Here is a 25,315-nt window from a genome sequence, read left to right as displayed (position 1 = left end):
TGCAGAGGAAAAGAAGTTGGTGTTCTGCCGAGAGGACAAGTCAGAAGGCAGAACAAAGCCGACACACCCAATGAAGAAATCCACAATGTGCCATCCAAGTTCTGGATCTCAAAATCTTATAGTTGGGCTCTGCCAAGACAACTGCAGGCAGGACTAAAAATTCAAGAAGTCTATAGCAAGCTAATTTTAAGGTGATAGTTTTAATGATGTCATAAAAATTAAACTGGACTTTGGCACAAAAAGGTTCTCCATCCCTATTCAGTTTCTTTCACAAAATCCTAAACTATCCTTTAGGGATTTGAAAAAAGACTTTTAAAAGCCAGTAATTATAAAGAACTTCTGTATGTTTAGAGTCAAACCTTCTAGCCTGTGATCCTTTGGCTATCCATACAGCTTTTGAAAAACCAGAAGGGGAAAGATGGGGAAGGAAGGAAACAGGCATGAGCAAATATGAAATATTAACAAGATGACTTTAAAATAATTTTAAACGATCATTACAGTCTATCAGAAGTTGTGTTCAAACATGTTATGTTGCTGGGATCTCTATTTCTAAGGATAAGGAGAGAATTTACTTACAAGCTATATGAACTCTGCTATACAGTAGGCTAAGACTAATGGCCACAGAGACACAGTCCTCCCTCTCCAATGTAGTAAGCACAAAAATCCTATGCTTGCCCATCAGGCAGTGCCAGAAAACATCCATAGTAAATGCTGTAAAGCACTTCAAATGTGAGTGAACATCAAGGCTTAGCTGGCTATACTATGATTTTCTCTCCCTTGCTCTACACACAAAGTTCACTTGTTTTAACTATTTTAGCATTAATTTATTTTTAAAGAACTGGAACATGATCCTTAAAAAAACAATATCCTAAAAACTAATTCTGTGCACATCCCCTCACGCAACAAAAAATCATGATTTAGTTTTAAAATCTCGTGGTATATTTAAGAAGGGCTCCATATGTGATTTTCATGTAGAATATGAATGTCTGCTGAAGATCCAGCCGAAGGATCAGCTACACCCTCAGACCCTTAATTTGGTACTTCACATCCTCCCTGAACTGCACATGCTTAGCAGTAATACACTGGCTTCAAGTCCTCGCTTTTAAAAGTCAGCTGAGAGTCCTCCTTTGGCTTAGAATAAAGCAGTAATTTTTCTGTGTCTTCTTTGTGCCTTCGCGTCCAGAGCTCCCCTAAACTTTGAGACCTGGGGGATAGTGTCTCAAATTGGATATAAGTCTCTTTTGACAAATCATCTTCCCAGAAAGATTCTGACTGACATTGCAGTTTGCAAACTTTGTACAACAAAAAACATATCAATGGCACGACCAGCACACAAGCAGTACTGGTCACCACGATTAGAAATGACCACCGAGAATCCCCTTCTTCAACTCTGTCTGTAGAAAAGATAATACAGTGATCTCTCTGTGGAGGCACCCCTGTTGGACTTACACATGCCATATATTGTCCACCAGGCTCCAAACCATCTATGGTTACTTGGTTCTGGCTGGAGTCTGCATCCCATAGAAGCAGATCCTTCTCCCCATACTTGGAATACAACACAGTCATTGCAGAGTTCTGCATGGTATTGGCGGTGTCCCATCTCAAAGTCACGCTCCCTTCTGTCTCACTAACCACCCTGAGGTTTTCTATGGTGCCATTCGTCTCCATAGACATTGCTTGCTCCAGCAATGCCGGCTCTTCCCTCCAACTCACGTTGGCTGGAAAGAGCTTATTCCCACTCCTCTCTATCTTTCCAGTTTTTTTCCTGTCTGAGTGGAGCTGGAGTGACTGTCTGCTGGCTATGCTTGCTGCAATGATAGTGTTTGGAGTTTTGGTTGAAGAAATGATGGAGGAGAAGAAAGGAGACAATGAGGAGGAAGAAGTAGGAGAAGACCAAGCAGAATTAGAAAGAGAAGCAGAAGAAGCAGGTAAAGAAGAGGAAAGGAACCGTGGAGACGATGATGATGTTGTGAACATGGGTGTTGGTCTCTCGGATCCAGGCTGCATCTCCTGCTCAGCAAGATTGTCACTTCTTCCTTCAGAGATGGCTGATGAGCTGGTGGTGGAGACATCACCAACCACTGTCACTGTAACCACAGCTTCTGCCGTCCCAGCCAAATTTTTGGCTATGCATTTGTAGTCCCCAGCATCCTTGTGAGAAACGCCTGCCAGGCTGATGATGGACCACCGGACTCCTTCCCCTGGAGATTCCTGAATGACTAGAAGGAGACAAATATGCAGTGTGTGAGGAGAAAAGGAAAAGCCCAGGAGGCTACACCAACTGAGAAGGAAGCTTCATCTGTTCCCACTTGTGCCTCTCACCGAGGCCAAGAGGGCAACAGGTGGTAATGGGGCTGCAGGCGGCGTCACATGGAGATGGGGATGGTCTGCCACGCACTAAGGCATCTGGATGAGGAATGATGATTTTCAAAACCTAGGGATGGAGTCCCACTCAATGGTCCAGTGGCTAAATCCTCACCTTGCAAACACTGGGATCCCATATGGGTGCCGGTTCATGTCCCCATTGCTCTACTTCCCATTCAGCTCCCTGCTTGTGGCCTGGGAAAGCAATAGAGGATCTCCCAAAGCCTTGGGACGCTACACCAGCTTGGGAGACCTAGAAGAGGTACCTGGCTTTAGATAAGCTTAGTGGCCACTTGGGAAATAAACAAGTCATTGCGGCCACTTGGGAAGTAAACAAGCAGACAGAAGATCTATATCTCTTTATCTCCTTCTCTCTGTAAATCTGCCTTTCCAAGAAAAATGAATAAATCTAAAAAAAAAAAAAAAATAGGGATGGAACCCAGGAGGCTTGGGTGTTTGACTTTTGTTCATTAGGTAGTAGGTGCCTTTTACACAAGACAATTAGTGTCTTTAGTTCTATGCTTCTGCATTTGTAATCTAAGAGGGTAAGACAAAGTGATCTCGAAGGTCCCCCCCTTTTTTTTTAGTTTTTTGAGGTTTATTTATTTATTTATTTGAAAGGCAGAGTTAGAGAGAGTGGGGAAAACATACGGAGGGATCATCCATCCACTTTTTTCTTTTTATTCTAGCACTCTTTTTTTTAATTACATTGCATTATGTGACACAGTTTTATGGGCACTGGGATTCCCCCCACTCCTCCCCAAACCCTCCCCCCATGGTGGATTCCTCCACCTTGTTGCATTGCCACAGTTCAAGTTCAGTTGAGACTCTTTCATTGCAAGCGTATACCAAGCACAGAGTCTAGCATCTTATTGTCCAGATAAGTTCAATGGCTTCTTGGGGAGACCATCTCTGGTCTGAAGGTAGAGCCGGCAGAGTGTCATCCCGATCAATTAAAAGCCCCAACATAGCATCAGCAACAATTTATAACGCTATGGAATTACTTGACATAGTATTGAGTAACCAATATGTTTTAAAAAATGCAAATTCTGAACCACATCCTGTGACTTCTACATTGACATTTCGATTTTAGTTTATATACAACCAGGTTCTATACACCTTAGAATGGCTATAGATTACTATTCAGTTGTCTCATGTCTATTGTCAGTGTAGTATTTAGCTTTTTACAGTGTTGAAGAGTAATTTTGGTGAACCTGGCTAAAAAAAAAAGAAGGTCCCTTTTAATGTTAACCGTGATGCTATAAAATGGTTCTCTTAAGATCTTCCTCTCAAGATAGTTTTTTGTTGGAATAAAGTGCATCTGTCCACATAGCCACAAAGCACAGCAGGTTATTTCTAGCTACAGAGGGCTATTCATTTGTACTCATTTTATATCTAATTTATATAAACTAGCAAAGCATGGATTCTTTTGGTATACAAAATAACATAGAACTTTTCCAAAAACCAGAGTCTTGCCTTCCTAAATGATAAATGTTTTTCTGTTATGTCTTGTGTTCAGAAACTGTCTAAAGAATAATGTTTGGGGTGGTATCTCAACAACACAATGCTTCTCTCCTTACACTCTGGCCCATTCGTTATTTGTAGGAATATTGGGCTTTAATGTATTTTCATACATGAGGTTTCATTGTTTTCCATCTCAATTTTAATTTGATTTTGAAAACTTTTCAAAATATATGCCTTGGGAAACTCAGAATGTCACTATGGAAGCTGGAGCCCAGGCTACGACTTGGTTATTGTAAGATTCGAAAGGGCTTTATTAACTGATATTTCTTGAAATTATACTTCATGTCTCATAATAAGGTTTCCATATAGTTTAGTATTAAAATAATCATTAAATGAAAAACTTGCATAAAAGATCCTTCTTTAGAAAAATAATGTTTATATAAATTTTAAAATTAGCTGTATCCAAGATCACAGGATGGGTCATTCCCTTTCCAGCAACCATTCATCCATTGGGTCACTTTGTTTTCTACTTAAAAGAGAAAAAACCTTGGTTGTCTAACTTTATCAAGGTACAGATTAAGTATCCCTTTTCCAAAATGTTTGGGAAAAGAAGTGTTTCAAAGGTTGAATAGTGTTTAGATTTTGGTGTATTTGCACATACATAAAGAGATATTTGGAGGTGGATAGAACCTGAATCTATGCATGAAACTCAATTATGTTTTATGAGAGTTGAAGGTAACTTTATGCAATATTTTAGCACCCCTGCATTTTGGCCATAGCCCATCACATGAGGTCAAATGTAATTATGGCATTTAATTGGTGCTCAAAATGGTTGAGCGTTGGGATTATTTCAGATTTCAGATTTTCCAGTTAGGGATACTTAATCTGTAGTGAGATAAATGGAGGGAGATAATGAAATGTGTCCTTCAAATTCCTTCCACTCAATCATCTTGGTATACTTTATTAGACTTAATCAACCAATTTCAAGTCACACCAAGACATGGAATTGAGTTCAGATGCTGGGAAGCTCCTTGTTTCAAAGAACTGAGTAAAGACATATACCTCTGTGATTCACTGGTGAGCTGTCAGACCTGGTCCACGTGAGGTGGGGTGTGGGGTAACCAGTGGCATCACATTGCAGCAGAACATTACTGCCCAAGGCAGATGTGATCTTGGTGGCCGAGGTCATCACTAAAGGTTTCAGACACCGCTCCAACTCAGCCCGCTGAAATAAGACTCCTGTGAGGCGCTCGGGCTCACTGCAAACCATCAGTGGGTCAAGAAGCACGACAGCGGGGTCGGTAATCTTTGACAGCTCAATAATTTTGGAAATGTGACAGTCACAGAACCAGGGGTTATCCTGCAAACCTAAAAGAGAAGGCAGAAAAAGACTTATGAACGTTTTCTGGTGAATTCAGTTTAAGTCAAGTTCTCTTGGAAAACGAGGTATCTACACTATCTCCCTGAAAACCGAAGTACTTTGGGAAATGAATTAAAGTCATCACTGTGTTACTTTTGCCCTACAAACATGTACCTGAATTAATATGTCCTGTCTAAACCCAGGCGAAGCTCTTGGCTCCTAGCTTCAGCCAGGCTTAACCCTGGCTGCTGTGGTCATTTGCAGAAGAAACCATAGGATGGAAGATCTCATTGTGTATGTTTCTCCCTCTCTGTAACTCTGCCTTTCAAAATAAATAAAATCTTTTAAAAAGTGTGTTCTTCTCTTAGTTCAGATCATTAAGTCAGAGCTAATATTTGTTGCACACTTACTTTGTGTTAGGTTCTGTTCTGAGCACTTACCTGTGTTGTATCATTTAATCTCAACAACTCTGTGAAAAAGTGTTACTGTGCACATTTTGTAGATGAAGCCGAGACCCAGGGAAGCCAAACTACTTCCCCAGAGTCACATGGCTAGTCAGTGTCAAAGGTAAGATTTGAACCCAAGTATTACAGAATCCCATAAATAGAGATATTGCCAGGGTACCATGAAAATACTTAGTGATAGAAGTCTAACACAGTGCTAAGCAGCATCCAACTCAACCTGGACTGTGCCAGGGTTTGGTTTGGGGTGACTTAGAGATTAATTGGGTAATATAAATCTTGCATAGTTAAAATTGAGTGTGACAACATGCTATGGCAGGAGATGAGACCGAAGAGACTGACCAAGACAGAAACCACTCCTCACGACTGTCATATGTGGTGGCCATGGAGGAGCTTTGCTTAGATCTCACTTCAACAGAGGATCAGGTACAAGGAATGCACTTGGCAGACAACCTCATCTTGTAGATGCCTTTACGGTCTCCCTCCATTTTCTGAATTGCTAGCAGCATTCTTTTAGCCTTTAAAGTGACTGCCAACCAGAGCTCAAAGGAAAATTGGAAAATTGTTACCAGAAACTAGAAGAAAGAGTATCTTTGTTGTGGAGTGGCAGAGAGATGAACAGCACTGTATGTGACCTGTGGCACACAGAGAATGTGGAAAGCGTACTCAACAAGGTGATGATCCACCTAGGACATTCCAATGGAGTTTTGAAACTTGTGTCTGGCATCCGCTTAATGGTTAATGGTAAGAGACAGAAAACAGCTAAATAACTGTACCACACACAGGAGGCAAATCTTTCTGAGTTCTATCAGTTTTTTCATTCCTAGTCTCCTCCAAATTCCCAAATGAAAATGGGACTTCAGAGTGAAAATTAAATCCAGCATGGGGCAGAAGTGTCCCAAAATCTCAGAAGGATCTCAGATGGAATTTGAGCACTTTATGTCAGAAAACCAGTCCCTTCAAGGGTCTGGCAGACTACATCCCACAACCCAAAAGCCAATATAGAAAGGGGTTTATCTCATAAATGCATAGGGATGAATTTTACTAATGAAGTAGATTACAAAGTGAGAAGAAAAGACAGCATAACAATTTTAAGGACCACAATGTCACTGACTAGTTATGTAATTTTGGGAAGTGGTTCATTCTATGCTTCTGTTAACGCCCATTTAATATTTTATTTTAGAAAATTGCTTTTCTTCCCTGAGTGGCTAACCTTGAAAGTTTCCCTCCTGTGGTCCCATGAACCTATGACTTGTTCTCTAATTAATATTAGTTTGAATTCTATTCAATTAAGTGTGGCTCTTTCACCCAATTTCGTGCCAAACTACACTTCCTTGTCTATTTTTATATTGCAGTGACTAAGTGTTACCCTTGAACCTAACATTGTGACAAAAAGTCTGATTCTACAAAGCTGCAGCACCATGACTAAGGATTTCTCTTAACCTCATGTACAGGACATAATAATGGCAGTAATTCTTCCATAGAACTGCATGAAACATTAATTAGTGTGAATTCACATAAGCTATCTAGGACAATGGCTTATTCCTGTTTTTTTAAAAAATCACTATAAATGTTAAGCATCCTTGCTAAACATAGTTCTTAAAGTTTCTGCTTAAATAGTCAAAGTTTTTGTGTATAGGGGGCAAATGGAGTGTCATAGCAGGCTAAGCTCTGCCTTTGACACCAGCATCCCAAATGGGCACTGGTTCATGGGACAGATGCTCCACTTCCCATCTAGCTCCCTGCTTATGGCCTGAGAAAGTAGGAGGATGGCTTAAGTCTTTGGGACCCTGTACCTACGTGAGGGAACGGGAAGAAGCTCCTGACTCCTGTCTTTGCATCAGCTCAGCTCTGGTTGTTCCAACACTTTGCGAAGTGAACCAGCAGATAGGTTCTCTCTCTCTCTCTCTCTCTCTCTCTCTCTCTCTCTCTCTCTCTGCTTCTGTCTCTTCTCTGTAAATCTTTCAAATAACAAATCTTTTTTCAAAATTTTCAATATATAGTAATAACAGCACAAGTTCAAAATTGTTGATTGTTTATTACATGGCAAATACTACCACAAAACAATAAAGGAGCCCAGCATGATGGCTAATTCTTCACCTTGCCTGTGCCAGGATCCAGGTCATGTCCAAGCTGCTCCACTTCCCTTCTAGCTCCCTGCTTGTGGCCTAGGAAAGCAGTAGAGGATAGCTCAAAAGACGAGGCTAGTCCAAAACTTTGGAACTCTGCACCCGCATGAAAGCTCAGAGGAGGCTCCTGGCTTTAGACCAGTTTAACTCCATCTCTTGTAGCCATTTGGGGAGTGCACCAGTGGACAGAGGATCTTGCTTTCTCTCCTCCTCTCTATAGATCTACCTTTCCAATAAAAATAAATGAATCGGGCCCGGCGGCATGGCCTAGCGGCTAAAGTCCTCACCTTGAACGCCCCGGGATCCCATATGGACGCCGGTTCTAATCCCGGCAGCTCCACTTCCCATCCAGCTCCCTTGTGGCCTGGGAAAGCAGGAGAGGACAGCCCAAAGCTTTGGGACCCTGCACCCGCATGGGAGACCCGGAAGAGGTTCCTGGTTCCCGGCTTCGGATCGTCGTGCACCGGCCGTTGCGGCTCACTTGGGGAGTGAAACATAGAATGGAAGATCTTCCTCTCTGTCTCTCCTCCTCTCTTTATATCCAGCTTTCCAATAATAATAAATCTTAAAAAAAAAAAAAAAAAGAAATGAATCATAAAAAAATTTCTAAGGGTATACCTTGATGCTATGGTGACCAAAACAGCCAAGTTGGCCCAAGGCATTTTTTCTTTTAGCACTAAGAAGGTAACCTGGAAAGTTTCTAGTCTAGACCAACTAGCCTGAAAAATCACAAACCTATGTAAAGAATTCAGGAGGAACCAACCTAGATAGAAGAACTGGCCTGGAAGATTGGTGGAGAGCACTGGCCTTGATGAGCTGGCCTCATGGGTCAGCAGAGAGGAATCATCCTACCAAAGCAACTCACTTGCGCTTTTGGCAAAAGACCCAAGACTGCTGCTTAGAGCTGAAGGATGGTGCTAGTGCTCACAGCAGTGGGAGGACACAGCAGTGGGAGGACATTCCACTGGGCAGCAAGCATGCCAGTCCTTACTCTGAAAGAAGCCATGTCTCTACCTTCTACACCTGCTCTGCATAAACATTCTTGAAGAAATTGTGTAAAATAAAAGGGTCAGCACCTGCCTGCTCACAAGACATGTCAAAATTTAAGTTCCTCAAAAAATAAGCTGTTTATTTCAGTTATGAAATCTTTAAGATCAAAGGCACAATTTTTGAGCCTGAATGAAAACAGTGATCCAAGAACCAAATAATTTCATCAAACTATTTTTCCGCCTAGGGGCAAAGGTACAAGAACCCTCTAAAGTTAAACTATTACTTGCACTTCATTCCTTCAAGGTAGCATGCCAACTACTAGCACAGCAATTTGCATGAATTAATTTATGTTATATTAACTATTCTTGTCTGGGATAAGTGAACTTTGCTTTTATCCCTTTTTTAAAAAAAGTAATGTTTTGCATGTAATCAGAGTAGTTGGGTTATTTTTCACAAAAAAAATAAATTCATATACAAAAGTTACTCTTCAGATTATAAACTTTTGGAAACAAAGAACATGCCTTAGGTTTATGGAGGCCTTAGTGTTATAGGAGGAGAAAAAAGTAGTTTCAACAAATGGTGCTAAAACAATTGAACATCTATTCAAAAAAGCTTAAACCTCATCCTTAACTCACACTATATTCAAAATCTATTTTGACATGGATCACAGACATAAACATAAAAGTTGAGAACATAAAGTTAAAAACTAAATATAGGCTAGAATCACAAGGAGAATAGAAAAGTTCTGTGTCCCAGAGATAGGCAAGTATTTATGAAAAGAAAAATGAATGTATAGGCCAGTCCTGGAGAAAATATTCATGATGTATATAACTAACAAAACAGTTTTATCAAATGATAACAAATATATGTAACTCTAAACTATTAGGCAAAATACATGAGCAAACACTTATTAAATGAATACATATGAAGGACCAATTATCAAACAAAAACTTGCTCACCACCATTATTTCTCAGGAAATACAAATTAAAATCAGATTATGTTCATTCAGACAGTTGAATGTGATACTGCAATAAGGAACTATCTCTGATCCTCTCATTTCCACAACAGCATAAGTTAAAATAATTGATACCACGAAATGTTAGTGAGAATATGAAATAACCAGACTATCATATACTGTCCACTGCGATTTTCAACGCTTTATAATCTCTTCGGAAAATCAGTGATTTCTTTAAAAGTTACACATGCAGTCATCCTGCCACTCAGCCATTTGAAACCTACGAAGTTAACCCAAGAAACAAAAACATATACCACAAAAAAAAACTTTTTCCAGGTGTTAATATCACATTGAGTCATAATAGTTCTAAACTGAAAACAATCGTTTTGCCCAACATCAGAAGAAATCACAAACACTGGTTCATTCACACAGTTGTGTTTGATGTTGTAATAGAGATTTACCAGGAGCACAGTATTGTGGCATAGCAGCTTAAGCCACCCCCTGCAATGCCAGTATCCCATCTGGGTGTCAGTTGAACAAGTCCTGGCATTTCCCACCCAGTTCCCTGCTAACGCAGTTGGGTTAAGCAACAGAAGAAGGCCCAAGTACTTGGGCCTCTGCCACCTATGTGGAAGACGAGGATGAAGCTCCAGGTTCCTGCCTTCAACAGGTCCCCATCCCCACTGTTGCAGATATTCGAGGAGTGAACCAGTGATGGAATATCACTCTTTGGGTCTCTCCAAGTCTCTCTGTACTCTACCTTTTAAATAAATACATAATATGTCTTTTCTTTTAAAATAATAATAAGGAACTACAAAAATGTACAACAACTTAGACAAATCCCAAAAACCTGGTTCTGAGTAAAAGAAGCTTGGGACAGAGGTATATGTTGTGTGATCCCATTGATGTGGCATTCTGGGAAAAGTGAAATTACTTTACAGTGATGGAGGCCAAAATGGTGGTTGTATGGGGCAAGCAGGATTAGCTAAGAAGGAGCAAGAAGAGCTTTCTAGGTGTTGGGACTATCCTGCATCCTGATGAGGGAGAGGGTTTCCTGGGGATACATATATTTCAGCCTTGAATGCATTCTACCTTCAAGAACTTTCATTCCATTGTAGACAAAGTATACGGCAATCCTTCAATGTAAGCAGAAGTTTAAAACAATGAAAGAGTGATGTATCTGCAGGTTAGTGCACTTGAAACTTGATGCCACCTGCTTCCCGGCAATAAGCAGGTGATGACCATCACATCACACTGGGGGGATATTGAGGACACGCATGTGAGATCTCAGAGAGCCTCTGGCAAGGTGACACTTTCACCATGTGGAATGTTCACCTCCAGGCCCTATCCACAGAGGTCACTCAGGGTCTGATGAGCTAAACGTCATCTTGCAAAATTCTGTGCAAGTACTCAGGCTGCAGCTGACTCTCCAGCAAACTTCTTTAGAAGAAGCCATGTTTGCTGCTTGTGACTAAGTAGATCTGGGTAGCAGTAAGTAAAATGCCCAGAAAGCCTCTTACACCTACAGAGAGAGGCTGCATAAATATTTACTTAAACTTGAGAAAGAGGTCACGAAAATTTACCTGTGCTGCAAATCAAAAATCTAGTCTGATAGTTCTTAAACCCTTTCTAGTTTGTGTTTATATGGATATATAAAAGGACAGTTCCACAGAGTTGATATTTTTACTTATATAGAAGAGAGCACTGAAAATCCTTGCCCTAACTATTCTGTTATCAGATAAATGCATGACTTGATGGTAATGTATATATGAGTAAAGTGATGCTGTCATATTATATACCTTGTGTTATAAAGAATTGGGGAAGCTCTTGGGCCCCAATGGACCATTAAGTCAAATCCCAGCTCCATTCTTTCATACTGAGTCAATCTGGACAAGTGTCCTACCTTGTGCCTCCTCCCTTCTTTTATAAAATAGGGATGAAATGGTAGAGACTGCAAGGTTAATGTGACACTGGAAGTACTACAATAAGCCTTAGCCCTGAGTCATCCCAATGATGGACACAGGGAATAAAGTAAACAGACACAGCTGTGTATCCCACTACAGGGATACACAGTTACAAGGTGCCTGGAAAGACATAATTACTACAGTTAAACATTGAGTTCTGCAGAAATCTAGAACTGTTTCTCATCACCGTATCTCAATATTGCATCTGGAAGACTCAAATATTGTTGGAATTAAAAAAGAAAAAGCTATCTGGAGAACTCTTTCCTTGTAATATATGCCCACCCCATTCACTGCTGTGGTAGATGATTATTATCTAAAAAAATGTAACCTTAGCCAGATATCATGGTTCAGCAGATTAAACCATCACTTGAGACACTCACATACCCTACTAGAGGGACTGAGTTCCAGCTCTGCTTTTGATCCTGCCTCCTGCCAATGAGCCTGGCATGCAGCAGGTAATGACACAAACACTTAGGATCCTGCTGCTCCTGTATACAACCCAGATGAATCCCCTGGCTCCTGGCTTTGACCTACCCCAACCTGGCAATCACAGATATTTGCATAGTGAGCCAGCAAATGGAAGACCTCACTCTGAATATCTTTCTGTCTCTCGTCTCCTTCCCTTCTAAACAAATAGATCTCTTAGGCATTCATTCAGAGATTTTGTACTTCATAGTCCTGACCACTATCACATAAAACATCTCACTTTACTCTCTTAACAGTCCTATAAGCCAAATGGAGAAAGTTTACATCTTCTTTCATAGATGCAAACTGAGTTTTTGGTTTTTGGTTTTTTTCGTTTATTTGGTATAGGACCCTTACACCTTGGTTAGGCCTGACCCCAGAGGATGGCACTGCTTTGTAATACAACAAGCATGGCTTTGCTAAGGTCAGCTGCCACCCACAGCTCAGTACGTTCCACACTCTATGCTATTCATGTTCACTGTCATTATTAAAACACTCTCAAGGTGGTGACTGGGATGTCTGGCTTCAGGTAGGAACTGAAACCGACCCCACAGAAAAACAGATCTCAGGGGCTGCCAGTGTCCAGCCTTGAAAGGCATGGGCCATGGAGCAGCCTGTGAGATGCAGCAAATCCATCATTTGCCGCTTAAAGACTCCAACAGTGACAATGGTTTTTGTCTCTACAACTGTATCCTTAAACAAGGTATCAAGAGCATCACTGAAGGAGTTCAAACTAGACAAAAAGAAACACAGCTCAAAGTGTCTCCAGGAAGAAAACGTCCCAGTCTGAGGGGAAATCCCTCAGAGAAGGGTGGCTTTAGATGACAAGCTCTGCCAGAGAGAAACACAGAAATTGCACCTGCTTTATCAGTGAAGGAGCTTTCTGCAGTCACCATTGATGTACAAGGAAAGCGTGGAAGCTGTGACCATAGTGAAACAGCAGTTTCCTCAGAGCTCCAACTGCAGTGGGGCCAGGAATTATCTGAGTAAAGTCTGTGAGGAAGATGGTGTCTATGGGGATCGAGGCGGCATTCAGACCTGAACTGCAGCAGAGGAAGACTCACCAGAAGGAAGGGATGACAATGGAGCTAAAGATGCTGAGCCAGACTTTGCAACCCATGCAGACTCTAGATGATTCTAAGAGTGAAGACAATGATGAAACGTTCGCCATGAGAAAGAGTAAAGAAATCATAAGAAGTGAGAGTAAAATCCCCAGTACCAAAAAAGAAGAAACCAAAAATGCAATGTAATGCTTTTCATTCATTAGATTCTGCTCCATCTGCTATCAATCAGAATCACAGCTCTCACTAGGACAGACTGATCTTCATTCAGAGGCCACTAGGAAATCATTACAAACATACATCCACTCAGCTGAAAGCAAGAGGCCTCAGCGGATCCCATCAGAGGCAACGGGGTGTGGCAACTGCAGTAACAGCAACCTCCTGCCAGGCATGAATGCCCCATCTCCAAATCAGGGTACAAATGGCTAGTCCAGATTATCACAAGTTAAACCTTTGTGTCTGAGCACCACTGGCAGCTGTGGGTAGGGTAGTGGCAAAGATATGTTTGATTATGAGAATCACAATTTTGCAAATATGTTTGTGTTCAGGTTGTGTTTATACTTGTATTTGAAGAGGGCAATGTAATACAGCATGCTTGCTGTAAGAATGGTCCCTGCCCACTTCCTTTGGTCATTCTGTTCATTCTAAAGCAGTTTAAGACTTCAGGAACAGATTTGTTAGAATTATTTTCTCCTGCTGTTTCTTTCTGAAGAGCCTGTTCTACCTTCCAGGGCTATCATAATGCATTGTCATTATGTGATTGTCAGTGTGACAAGGAGCAAGTCCCTGTCCCAGGCCATTCTGGTAATGTGCTGCTCTTTTCAAGCTTCATCAAGTTGATGACACCTTCACTTGAAGTGTTGAGAGTTTAACTGGCCGTGGAAAGCAATGACTTTCAAAGGACAATTCTGAAATTCTACAAGCTACTTAAACAGCACTGTCAATTTTATTGTAAGTATGCTCCATGTTGTAGCTAAATCATTTTATAATAGAATTCAGAATTATTTTACATATCAAAATAGTGAGTAGGACTTCTCCTACTTGGAAATAGTTACTGTTTATTAAATGATGTTTATGCATTTAATGATGTTTATGAAGTCTCCACTGTCAAAGCCTTATCAAAAGTGAAAATGTTTGACAAAAACAAGGCAAAAATGTAATTGCCATAATCATCACAGAGCATCTCAAAACCATTTTTATAAAACTCAAAAGACAGGGTCCAGTGCGATGGCTCAATGGTTGAATCCTCACCTTGGAAGCGTTGGGATCTTGTGTGGGCATGGGTACATGTGCCAGCTAATCCACTTCCCATACAACTCCCTGCTTGTGGCCTGGGAAAGCAGAGGTAGATGACCCAAGGCTGTGGAATCCTGCACCTGAATGGGGGACCTGGAAGAAGTTCCTGACTCTTGGCTTCAGATCAGTTTGGTTTCGACATTGCAGCCACTTGGGGAAGGAACCAGCAGATGGGAGATCTTTCTCTCTGTCTCTCCTTCTCTCTGTAAATCTGATCTGCCTTTCCAATAAAAATAAATAAATCTTTTTTAAAAAATGAAAAAAAAAGAAAGACACTCCCCCCAGAGATGACAGTTAACCAGTTAACATACTTTGTCAGCCTTTCTTTGTACATTTTTAAGTAACTATGACCATGCTTTTGCAAAATGAAACACCTGCTTTGATTTTTAAAAGCTTTGCTCGTTTTTATTTGAAGGACAGAGTTATAGAGAGAGAGAGAGAGAGAAAGGGACACAGAATGAGATCTTCTATACATTGGTTCACTCTCCAATTGGCTGTAATGGCAGAGGTAGGCCAGGCTGAACCCATGAGCCAGTAGCTTCTTTTGGGTCTTCCACATGGGTACAGAGACCCAAACACATGGGCCATTTTCCACTGCTTTCCCACTCAAATTAACAGGTAGCTGGAGAGGAAGTGGAGCAGCTAGGACTCAAAATGGCATCCGTAAGTCACAACACAGACTCCATACCTGCTTTTTAAATTTAGTGTTCTAACAAATGTGCTTTTATGTTACTACTTTTAAAAATGTAGGCTCCAAAATGTAAACTAATGTATTTGAATAACTCTTCCTGGACACTGAAATATGTTAGCCCTTTCTACTTGCTTCCTAAGCTTTCATTGAGCTTCAACTCCAAGTGAGACTAAATCTTAAGAAAATCTCTTTTACTCTTTTCCCCCTCTCAAATAAGACAAAAATAATTTTCCTAAAGTGCAAATACAGAGTAATGCATCAAATTCAATACACCTTAAAAAACTGGAAAACTAAAGTACAAATATACAGAAATCTCAGCGGGTCATGCATTTACCAAGTATAATTCTTTTGGGTGGAAGTTCTGGGCTTCTAGAATGTATTGATACCAAGTGGGACCAGCTCTCCAGGAAATCTGGCGGCAAAGTGGTTAGCCTGTTGCTTGATAAATCCAAGTAGGTGAGGTTCTTTAGACACCTGACTGCCTCATTTGGCACACTGGTTATTCTGTTGTTGTGCAAATCCAGAGTCCTCAGGTGGGGCATGTCCAGCAGAGAAGTCCAGGGGAAAGCGGCCAAATAATTGCCATCTAAGCGCAACTCATGCAGATGTTTGAGGTTATAAAAGCTGCTGGAGTCTACGCTGGCCACAGAGTTGTAAGCAACCCAGAGGTACTGGAGCTCTTCCAGGTAGTAGAAGGCCTCGGCAGGGATGCTGCGGATGACAGTCTTCTCTATCTGCAGCTTCACTGTGTCCACGGGGAAGTTGGTAGGGACTTCATTCATGTCCAGGTCATTACATAGCACCAACCTGAAGTCACAGCAGAGTGATGCAAAGAGATGCATTAAAAAACAACAAGAAAAAACCCTCATTTAAAATGTATTAATTTTTTGTCCCCTAGTGTTCAGACTTAGCTGCCCTGTTTGTTAACAATGTATCAACAATGATTTTCTCCAATATGACAGACTCTACAATTGAGCTCAGCCATAAGTAAAACATGATTAAATATCAGCAAAGACACATGATGCAACCTGACATTTTTTAGAGTTCTTTACCTACCCGTAGCACAACTCACATCCACTACCATATTTAATCAGCACAACAGCCATGTTGGGTTGATATTGTGTGACAGGGAAAGCACCTGCTCTAGGCTAGAATCAGGCTAATCTTGAATCTAAATCTGCCACCTCTCTCTGGTCATGGAGAACCTTCTCACCAGCCCCTCAGCTCTTTTCCCATATACATTGTTATGACAATTAATTCACTACAAATTTTTATGCTTTTCCTGACTCATAACAAATTTTTATGCTTTTCCCAACTGATAAATACTCAGTAGGTATTTAAATATTATTATGCATGCTTACAATATGCTAATATAATACACTAATAACATTAAATATTATTATTATAAATACATACTCAGTATATATTTGCTGCAGTTCTCAGCAACCCCAGGGTTTTGCCTAAAATAACTGAGGCCCACCCAATTAGGTAACCTCACAAGGTTACCTTCCTAGTTGGTTTCAAAGCCACCTTTCAAATCCACCTAAGCTCAGGAGAATCAAGACAGCAGAATAGGGGAAGGACACATTTAAACAGATGGAGAAACATTTAATCAGGATGAAGCAGAGAGGACACATTCCAGGAAATAGGAGAGCACAGAACAACAGCAGAGGGGTACCTGGACACTGACAGACACAGGAAAGCAGAAAAAACAACAGTGTGGTGCTGCAGTGACTGATACTCCAGCGACACTCAGCTAACAGCAATCTGAACTCCACCAGCAGCCAGGTGGGAAGGGACTTTCACTAGGAGCTCAAGAGGTGATCCCAAAGAACTGCCCGTCCTACTGGTCTGTTTGATTTGACTAGGAGCAGAGACAGAGCAGCAGATCCCAGATGGGCAGTGAGGGAACAGGATGCATTTCACAGCCCAGTCATCCCCCTAGAGCTGAATTGGGCACCATTTGGCATAAGGAGGCAAACGCAAGAGAAAGGATTGAGCATATGCTGAACTGGGAGTGAACACATTTCTGACTCAGTGAACTGCATCAATGTGGCATCCTACAGGTTCCACCCAAGACAGGTCTGGGTAGCCCTCAGACCTGGTGGTCAGCAGATCAAGAACTCCAGTAGTGGAACATCAGGCACCATTTTGTACAGGGTGGCAAAAATTTAAGACTGCAGGGGAAACAGTGAACTGCGCATGTGCTGAGCTTGTGAGAACTCACTGAGCTCAGTGGATTACACTGGTCCTACAGGAAAATAATACTGACTGTGGCATTGTACGGGACAAAATAGGTCCGTGTGGCCCTCAGACCTAAAGGCCAACAGGTTCCAGCAAGATCAACACCACCAACAACCTAGCAATATAAGACACCTGGTGTCTCCCTAATCCCAGGACCTGCTCCAACTGGAAGTAGGAGAAAGGATGCAGAGACAACATTGCAGCCTCAGCACGGTATCACGGAGGTGAAGAGTGGTGAGCCAGGAACTGGGGCTACAGAGACCATGGGGGAAATCTAACGTAAGAACCCAGACCTGGAATATGCTGGAGGGAGTGACACAATTGTCTGCAAGCAAAGAGCTGTGTGCCAATGGCAATAAGTAAAATCAAACTGTAGACCTGTGGGTGACACAGCTTAGAAATCTGCACCAAAAAAACTCCTCTATCCAAAAGTACAATGACCAAGAGCAAAAGAAGATATAAAGGCAAAATGAATATTACTGAAGACTCCCCTACAAAGGAGCAAAACCCTTTGCCAAAAAACAAAGTTCACTGAGGAAGACATCAAGAAAATAGGAGATACAGAATTCAAAACACTTGTTATAAAGCTTCTTATCAACAACAAGAAACATGTGAAGCAGGCATTCAAAGAATTTAAGGAATATGTCACACTAGAAGCACATCAAATGAAAGCTGATACATTAGAAATGAAGAATATAGTGGAGCAAATTAAAAGCACAGTGGAGAGTCTCCAAAATAGAATGAAGCAAGCAGAAGAAAGAATCTCAGAATTGGAAGATATTTCCTGCACCAGGGGGAAGCAAACAAAAAGCAAGAAAGAAAAAAAACCTACCTAACCTCAACTTCAAAGTGTATTTGTTAAGAAACTGCCCCATTTTGAAAGAAGCCTCTGTTAAAATCATAATTTTAATCCCTTTACTGGGACAATTTTATTTTAAAAAGAACGTGTTCACACTAGATGTTTAGAATTGAGCTCTGTTTCAGCAACATAACTTGTGCATGATTTTCTCCCTCGGGGTAAATGGGAAACAGTAAGTTTATTACCTTTAGCACTCACTAACTTAAGTGACCTTGACCAAGTCACATTGTGATCCAGCGTATTGGTATGTGGAAAACAGGCATAGAAAAACAAGCCTGTCCCACACACAGGGTTGGAAAATGAGGAATCTAGCACAGGCATTTGGTAATGTAGTTAAGACTCCACTTGGCACATCCCATATCAGAGCCCCTGGATGGAATCCCAGCTCTGCTTTTGAGTCAGCTTCTTGCTAATGCACACCCCGGGAAGCCACAGGGATGACTTGGCTACCTAGGTCTCTGTCATGCATGCACGAGGCATGAGTTTCCGTAACTGATTTTAGCCTGACCAAGTCCCAGGCATCTGAGAATGAACCAATAGATGAAAGATCTCTCTGTCTCTCAATTCCTTTCAAACAAATTAAATAGATTTTTCTTTTAAGCTAAAAATGGAGTATTGAAAGCAAAGTTTTATGAAAAATCTGAGAATTGGGGCTAAAACATCATTTTCTTCTATAATATATTCATCTGAATTATTGAACACAAATAATAAGTTTTTGCAAAAATATGTGTAGATCGTAATACATAACACATTTAATAAATAGTAAGGTGACCAATGAGTAAAACATATTATATTGAATCAGCAATTTTTTTAAGATTCATTTATTTTTATTTGAAAGAGTAATAGAAAGAATAAAAAAGAAATCTTGTATCCTGTTGTTCACTCCAGCAACAGCCAGGCCTGGATCGGGTCAAGAAGCCCACCCACATCTCCTACAGGGATGGCAGGTGCCCCCAGCAACTTGAGTCATCTTCCGCCATTTTTCCTAGGCTTTTTACCAGGGAGCTCGGTTAAGAGTGGAGCAGCCATAACAGGAACCAGCACCCAAATGGGATGCTTTTGCCTGCTAGGCCATAACATCAGCCCAGGATGTCAACCCAGAATGCAGAAAGATGCAAGCAGCTCAGCTGTCTCATTCTTGTAGTAGCATCTCCTTGCTATCATTTCAGAAGTCCCCATGGAATCACTGGAATTCTCTAGCGCTTCCTGTTGTCCTCCACCTTGACTTTGGATCACAAATTCTAGAGCTTACTTTGCACCACAATAGCAGCTGCAAGTGCTGCAAGTCATCAGACAAGCTTTCCACTGTGCTGTAGCAGAAGAAAGTCCAAATTGGACATTAGAGGATCTGGCATATGGGTCACCCAGTCACCACATAAAACAGTTGCATGACCTAGGCCAAAGCAATCAGTCGCTAGTTTTTTCACTTGTAAAATAGCAAGGGCTGAGCTAGGTTATTTCTGGAGTTCCTTCCAGGCTTTACAACCTATCAGTCATGGGATCAACCATGAAGAAATCATTTCTCCAACCTTGGCTTTCCCAGGTACATTAGAAGGGTGCTGGATGGGAAGTAGATCAGCCGGGACTTGAACCTACACCCACATGGGATCTGTTATCACATATGGCAGTTCAAACCACTCTATCACAGCATTGACAACCATGACTGATCCTAACTGCTGCACATCCCTGGCCAGCAGATCTTTCATCTGATACTACTCTTCAGTGTCTTTAACCAACCAAAGAATATCTCAAGAAGATCCTATGAAGTAGTTCAGTACATTTTAGAAATAATAAAACAAGCTACTCAGAAATATACTTCAATACTTACCTGGCAGGGGAGATACCATGATCAGAAATATGCTTCAGTTACTATAATTTTTGTTCAGAATTGTAAAGCATGAGTTGAACTATTATTCCAGTAAGTCACTTTAAGGGACTCACTGTTGATTGCAACCAAATTACAAACAGTCCTGTTTTATGATTTAACACCCTCTCCAAAAACTAACGAGAACTGTGCCCTGTTTTTATTATTATTATTATTTTTAATTATATTGTTGACAATCTTTACATAGTTAATTACGGTAAAAAGGTTCAGGGGCTATAAGGAAGTGGGTAAGACTATTATGTCCATATTGTTTCCTTCTTGTATCTGAGGTAAAGGAGGATATTAAGGGAGAAGCCCCACCCAGTTTCCCGCCCTCCGCAAGTCACGGATTTGGGGCATGCTCTGAGATCCTTGCTCAAGTGGTTTTAATAGTTCACCAGTTATGAATCGCTGCCATTTTTGCCACTCTTAGCTCAGTAAGGTCATTGAAGAATCCACTGATTGATAGATCTTCATTTGCCCAGTATTTTCCTGCCAACATATAGCTGAGGTGGTTGATTGACTTGTTCTTTCTTCTGTCTTTTCTTGGCTAGGATTCTGAGTCCAGCATTTCGAGTGGGGAGATCCCCACAGAAACTTTGAGGTATTCCCAGACCAGATTCTTGTATGTTCTAGCAAGCACAGGGCCCGGCACAGTCCATCTCCACGATCAGCTGGTGGTTGCAATTGCTGGGTTGGTTCTGTTTTCAGTCCCGACTTGCACTGGAACCAATGGGTGTTGCAGTCCAGCCTGGTTTTTCCCAGCACATACTCAGCCCTCATATCAACCAGTGGGAGCCGCAGCCTAGTCGGAGCGACCCACAATAAGCCCCTACCCTGATTTGCCAGTATGTGCAGCAGACTAGTCCAGTCTGTCCCACATCCCCTTTGGATCTCGTACTTGTCAATGGGTATTAAAGCTTAGTTCCATCTAACCAACTCAACTATCCAGCCCTCACGGATGTTGTTCAGTGCCTCTCTGTCTAGCCACCCCAGCCCCCATCCTAGTTTTCATGCCATCCCACGGGAGTAGTAACCCAAGAGGGGGAACCCACTATTTCCCTCCCGGGTCTCTCTCAATCCCGGTTTATGCACTCTTCGGGTGGTTCAGTGGTTTGACTTGACAGAATTAGCCCCCAGTGCCAGCTTCTGCCATCTGATGCTGTGGCTAAGCCCAAACAACCCTCACTAATTTATGCTTGCACCAGCAGGAATAATCAGCCCAGCCTGGCTTTTCCCTGATCTAGTCCACATGCGGTGCACAGGTGTTGTAGCCCTGCTTAGTCTGGTCTGTCCCCATCCCAGCCCATGCTCTCCAGTGGGAGTAGCTGTCTGGCGAGGGGACCAGCCCCTTAATCCCCCTGCTGGCTCCGCCCCCTCCCTTCCTGGTTCTCACGCGTGCTGTTTAGGTGCTGCAGTCACATCCAGTACAGGCAACCTCACCCTGGCATTCCATATTGTGCACTGGGTTTTGTCGCGATCAAAGCTAGCTCGACCCACAAGCTGTTCTGGTGTCCGGATTCTCCAGTGGATGGATGACATGTACTGATTCAGCCTGGTCTGCCCCTGGCCCATGCCAAATGTATGCCAGTGGGACACTTTCCATGGCCTATTCTGGGCTGTTTCCTATCATGCTTCTTGCGCTTACTTGCAGTTCACCTACTGTCCTAGCAGGAATAGTGGCTTTTCTTGGCTGGCTTTCAACCCCTTCTGGTTCTTGTTGTTGGATGTTTCAGCCCAGCCAAGGCTCGTCCATACCCACATACGGCTCACAGATGGCTCAGTAGGGGTTGAGACCCAGCCTAGTCAGTCCCACATCCATCCTGGTTCTCCAGAACACCAGATGGTGTTGGGGTCTGGGCTGGCCTGGTGCATCCAAGCCCAGTCCACACTAGTGCCACGGGAGACTACAACTGTTTGCTGGTTAGAACGCAGCCCCCATTCCAGCACACACGCCCCTTGGTGGGAACCTCAACCCAGTTAGGGTGTCCCCTTAGCTCCCCAGCCAGGCCTGTTCCCAGCCATAGATTATGTGCATGCCAGTGGCTGCTCTGACTCAGCTTGGCTCAGTCCCTCACTTGTCCTGGCCTCTGCCTTAGACACTGTGGCTTAGTGTCCCTTGCTCACGTAGACCATTAGGTGCAAGAGCCTAGCTCAGCATGACCTGTGCTCCATCCCGGCTTCTAGTTTCACTTGTAGGCTAAAGTTTGCTCAGCCCTGCCCAGTACATCCCGTTCCATTCCCAATTGACACATTAGCCAACTGTTGGAGCTACTTTGCCCAGCTTGTCCGACCCCCAGGTCTGGACCACATGTTCACCAGCGGGAGCTGTGACTCCCCAGGAGAGTTTCCCAAGTTCTTCCACTTGATCCACTCCCAGACTCAGTTCTCATACATGCCAATGGGTTTTAGGCCAGTGCCCAGCGCAGTCTGGCCTTCCATTTGGGCTTATATGAGCTGGTGAATGTTGCAGCCCGACCCACCCCACACCATATTCAGGATGCACATTTGGGTGCTGCTGCCTTGACAAGTCCAGACTGCTGCGGGTTCCTTTACCTGTGATTGATGGCAGGCTCCTTGGTCACACCTAGCTTAATCCAAAACCACCCAAACTCCTGGGCTTACCAGTGGGGCTAGACTTTCCACAAGGTGTGGCCCACACGTCCCACACAGAATCTACCACCGGATATGGTTCTCAAGTGCTACTTAATGTTATGGCCTTGCCTAATGTGACCAGTCTCCTGATCCATCATCATGTCAGGTAAAAGGATATCCTGCTGGACAAGCCCCGAGCCTTAGCTTTTGCATGAACTGGTGTTCACCACTCAGCATTGTTATGTGATTACAAGTTCATCAAAGGAAGAGTTGCTGCCATTGGGAATGTTTAGGATTGACTCAGATCCCAGAAGCACAGTGGGATCAACCTGGAGCTACCTAAGCAGCGATTCAGACAACCAATAACCCAGAGCTCCCCAGCTGGGCGGCCAGCAGGCGGAGCCTGGCGCCAAATGGCGCACTGGCCACCCGGAGACAGCTCACCATGTGCACATGGTGGCTGGAGTCGGGATCCGAGCAGGACACCCCTTCCTGGGGCCCACCAACAGCCTCCCGGCTGCTGAAGTTTAAATCCCCAGGCCCAAGGTCGCACCCCTCCCCAATCCCATTCACCGCCCAGTGAGGGCAGTGGGTGGGCCCCAGACCTATCCAGTCACGGAGACTTCGCCCCTCGGTGTAGTAGTCACCCCGAAAGGAAGCAGCCCCCGATTCCAGGCAGGCCCGGGGACAGCTCACCACGGGCACATGGTGGCTGGAGTCAGGATCCGAGCAGGACACCCCTTCCTGGGGCCCACCGAACTGTGCCCTGTTTTACACTTATACCTAAAATGGAGCCCTGCACATTGTAAGAAAGTGACTATTCTTACTTTGCCGACAAGTGTCAAAACAAAATGGGAATTAAATAATATATGTGATACCCTACAGGATCAGCAACAGACATTATGCAAACTTCTTTAGTTTGTACATGCTATCAGTTTAAAGCAAAAATTTCCAGTTAGAAATCTCTCTACATTCACTCATGTGATCTTCAGCTCTCCAATTCCATTGACATGAAATTGGAAACCTCAAATGAAACAGAAAACCCAGAAGGCAAATAATGGAGAGAACTTCTGACAGCCTCCACTTGACAGTAAACGGGATGAGCTGACCATGCACATTTAAATGAGTGAAACTCATAAAAGGCACATTTTGCAATATGAGCCTAATGACTATTTTTGTAACACAGGACATGTGAGGCAGTCTCAAAGAATTTTGGGAGCTTTTAAAAGTTAAGCTACTCAAAATGAAAATAATAAAGCCATGAGCAAGCAGTATTAACCCAATTAAATGAAAGCTTGTAGAAATTAGATTTCATCACTAATTTTTGGTCATCAATGTGCTGTCAAAATAAGGCTGTCATGTTTGTGTCCTTTCGGTCAGAATAACTGAAACTGTAAGCATTAAAGTCAGCTGCATACCTTGCTCCTGAGCCGTCGTTTCTGCCATAATACTCGCAGGTGCACTGGGAGGGACACGAACAACTCACACCTTGCAGACAACTAAGCACAACACACAGGCATGGAAAGAGACGCATTGCTGCTTCTGGAAGTTACTGGAACAAAAGGTTACAGCTAACTTCTAGGCATTCAGAAATCGGTGTACTGGCATTGTAAACAGCCAATTAGTAACAGCAGATTACACAGGATTAGCTGAGATCTGTAGTTACTTAACCTTCAAGTGTATCTTGCAGAGTATCAAACCACTCAGACTTGGAATATGGTTTCAGCAAAGTTACACATTCCAAGAAACATGCAAATCAAGCACATGTTCAGACAGTTTCAGTAGCTGCCCACATCTGGATATGCAAAGATATGCCTACAAAAGTGTTTCCAAGGGTGTAATTACCATCACATCTTAAAAATATCCGTGTTACTGTTGAAAATGTTTTTGCCTTCGTAGATTCCTTACAAGTCATATCATTGCAAATTTTGCATTTGTATTTTCTTTTTACCAGCATATGACATTCAGTCATGCAAAATTTAGTTTTAAATGTAGAAGTGCATGGCAAATGAATTTTTAAAAGAGATTTATCCATGTTATCAAGTACTTATTGTCACAAAAGCAAATTAAACCAAGTCCAGGTCAGACATTTTGGGGAGAAAGACTCTGCCATGTACCACTAAGTGGCAAGGAAGCTTCCAGAGGATGTTCTGAGACTCTTCCAGATTCTCTCTGTGCAAGGGAGGGACAGTCCAACATGCCAACATTTACATACATGCAATATTTTATTTCAAGCCAGCTTCATGAGTTATGGGCTTCAGAACTGTATCTAGAGATCAGTTGCAAGTTTTTCAACCATAATGAGTCTCCCCAAAAATAAAAATTAAATCAAAATAAACTGGAAAACTACCTCCAAACACATAAACTGGATAATTCATAAGGATAATCTTGGATTGAAGTAACACTACATGTTATTTAGCCTTCTGATTGGGTTATTCTACTTGTCATCTTTAGACCAAATCTTAAAAAAAAAAAAAGAAAGAAAGAAAAGGAAATTCTGCAAAAAGAAAAATGATATGGAAAGTATTTAAAGCGACCACAATCTGTATAAA

The 25,315-nt window shown here is 42.3% G+C and overlaps 1 protein-coding gene across 1 annotated transcript; it reads right to left on the bottom strand.

The window, feature by feature from the left end:
* Window positions 1–1,068: 1,068 nt before the first annotated feature.
* Window positions 1,069–24,297, bottom strand: LRIT3 (leucine rich repeat, Ig-like and transmembrane domains 3). Its single transcript, XM_058666691.1, has 4 exons — window positions 24,182–24,297; window positions 15,536–16,008; window positions 4,891–5,196; window positions 1,069–2,219 (listed from the first exon to the last, which is right to left on the bottom strand). The coding sequence occupies exons 1-4, from the start codon at window positions 24,295–24,297 to the stop codon at window positions 1,069–1,071; spliced, it is 2,046 nt and encodes a 681-aa protein (XP_058522674.1).
* Window positions 24,298–25,315: the final 1,018 nt, after the last annotated feature.

Source organism: Ochotona princeps, chromosome 7, assembly GCF_030435755.1.
Source record: "Ochotona princeps isolate mOchPri1 chromosome 7, mOchPri1.hap1, whole genome shotgun sequence".
Lineage (NCBI taxonomy): Eukaryota > Metazoa > Chordata > Mammalia > Lagomorpha > Ochotonidae > Ochotona > Ochotona princeps.
This window is presented reverse-complemented; position numbering and strand designations above follow the sequence as displayed.